At 50.3% G+C, this 2,061-nt stretch overlaps 1 protein-coding gene across 1 annotated transcript; it reads left to right on the plus strand.

Annotated features, from left to right (window-relative positions):
* The first annotated feature begins 6 nt into the window (after positions 1–6).
* On the plus strand, positions 7–1,713 carry LOC122192400 (maestro heat-like repeat-containing protein family member 2B). Its single transcript, XM_042892942.1, has 5 exons — positions 7–41; positions 244–353; positions 831–983; positions 1,097–1,251; positions 1,385–1,713. Exons 2-5 carry the CDS (start codon positions 345–347, stop codon positions 1,434–1,436), a joined length of 369 nt encoding a protein of 122 aa, XP_042748876.1. The 5' UTR covers positions 7–41; positions 244–344; the 3' UTR covers positions 1,437–1,713.
* Positions 1,714–2,061: the final 348 nt, after the last annotated feature.

A 2,061-nucleotide genomic window follows, 5' to 3' on the forward strand; every position in this document is an offset into this window, starting at 1 on the left:
GCTGGCCGTCACCTGTCTGAGCTCCCTTCTGCGAATCCAAGGTGAGTAGAGCAGGCGTGCTCCAGCCCTCTGCCCTCCTCCGTAGCACTACCAGAGCCCCACGGGCTGGGCCCCCTTGACAGGAGGGAGAGGCACCGTGCACGGTTCACCTCTTGTCCCCATCCTGTCCTCTGTCTTTCCCCCGTGGAAAGCGGTCCTATTTCCAGAAGCATGACTTCCCTTTTCTCCCTGTGTTCTTTCCAGCCAAAACAGTCAACACAGTCATTGAGACGGGTGACATCAAGAGCCTGTGCGAGGGGCTGCATGCCTGCAGCATCGCCTCTCAGCTCCAGACCACGTCCAAAATGGCAAGAGTAAGTGGACCCAAGAAGGGGTGGTGGGATCTCTGTCCATAGAATTCTGCATGGCCCTATGCTGCTCCCAGCCTCTGACACCATTTCCAAAATGAGCTGTCACCCTGAGACTGCTTTTCTCAGCAAGTAGCAGGAGGCTCTGAGCTACGTCTGGCCTTCAGGCACCCAGAGCAAGGAGCTGATGCCACGACATGAGTTTGTGTGTGTGTATGTGACTGTGTGTGTGTGTGTGCATGTGTGACTGTGGCTGCTGGGAGGTAGGCTTTGCTTGTAAGCAAACGCCATGGGTGCAGAAGCTGAGAGAAGGCTCAACCGCCTTCCGTATCAACAGCAGGGTACAGACAGCAGGAGCGCTGTGATTGCCGCCTGAATGAGCGGCAAGCTGCTGAGCTAAGAATGCCCTCCAGACTGCTTGGTGTTTTGAAGAGCTGCAGCAGAGCAGTGATGGGATCTCTCCCGCTTCTCATTTCTCTGCAGATTGTGTGCAGAAACTTCCCCCTAGAACGCACCGTTGACTTCATGGCGGCCATCAAGGAGACCATCCGGAAAGCCAACGGAGTGCGTGTGCGTGCGTGTGGGAAGTGGATGACCACCTTCCTGCAGATGCACGGGAAGGACATCTGTTGGAACGTAAGAGACTTTCTCCCACGTGTCTTGGACTTGTTCTGGCCATTGCACATGGCTAGGCCCTGCAGAGTGCAGGATGCAGCAAGTCATTCTTTCTCCCCTTCTTCTTCCTTCAGGTGCCTCCGATCCTCTACATCCTGCGCAGCATCACATCGTTTGCGCAGCAGAGCACGTTCCTGCCCTTCCTGTGCCAGGCGGTGGTCATCCTCACCCGCTGTCACACTGAGGCCGTGATGAGCAACTTCTCCCGGCCGCTTGGGCCAACGGACAGGTACTGGCACTCCTGCCTTTGCTGTGCCTGAGGTCACAGTTGTAGCTGGCCTCTGCCAGAGGAGTCCGGGGAGGAGGCAGCTTTGAGTCTGTTTGAGGTCACAAGTCACAACTTGAGACTCTCCTTTTTCTAGTGAGACGTGGAAAAGAATAAGAGAGTTTTGCCTTCAACGCTGGAGGCGGTAGAAGAACGAAGAGAAAGACAAAGAGGAAGAGGAAGGGAAGAGAAGGAGGAGGAGAAGCAAAGCGACGAGAAGCAAAGCGGAGAAGCGAAGAGAGAAGCGAAGCAAAGCGAAGAGATACCATTAATCACATAGAGAATTGGAATTGTATTTGAATTGTAATTGAATTGTAATTGTAACACTATTGTTATTAATATCTTTAATAATAAATAAATAAATAAAACCACTATTTATATTAATATTATTAATACAAAAAATCTCTCCGACAATAGGATTGTAAAAGCCAAATGGGAGGTGGCAAAAGTTCAGACACTCTTCCTTATCATAGCTGAATCAATTGGTTTGTTCAGAATTATGGAACAGACTCTAACATCTTCTTAGAGCATTTCCTGCCTAGGAAGAATTAGATCACATTATTCTTGGAAATGTAGAAAGCAAAGGATGATTAGTTATGGCTCTGACCGCTTAAGGACTTCCTCCCCAAGATGGGCTGCTGTGATGGAAATGATGTTCCTTGAGTAACAGACCAACAGCAAAAAGCACAGAGAGCAGTACTGCAAATTGGTGAAGCTGGTTGTGTGGAGGGCTTCTATCAGAATATTCTGCAGTGGTTTTAAAGGTTTGTTTCC

The sequence above is a fragment of the Lagopus leucura genome, unplaced genomic scaffold (genome assembly GCF_019238085.1).
Source record: "Lagopus leucura isolate 7727_CA_CO unplaced genomic scaffold, USGS_WTPT01 35044-0_obj-0_obj, whole genome shotgun sequence".
In the NCBI taxonomy this organism is placed as follows: domain Eukaryota; kingdom Metazoa; phylum Chordata; class Aves; order Galliformes; family Phasianidae; genus Lagopus; species Lagopus leucura.

Bases quoted from the DNA above. Each gene is read 5' to 3' on its own strand.
- LOC122192400 (XM_042892942.1), top strand. The intron at 984-1,096 runs GTAAGAGACTTT...TTCTTCCTTCAG, and splicing joins GGAAGGACATCTGTTGGAAC to GTGCCTCCGATCCTCTACAT. The intron at 1,252-1,384 runs GTACTGGCACTC...TCCTTTTTCTAG, and splicing joins CCGCTTGGGCCAACGGACAG to TGAGACGTGGAAAAGAATAA.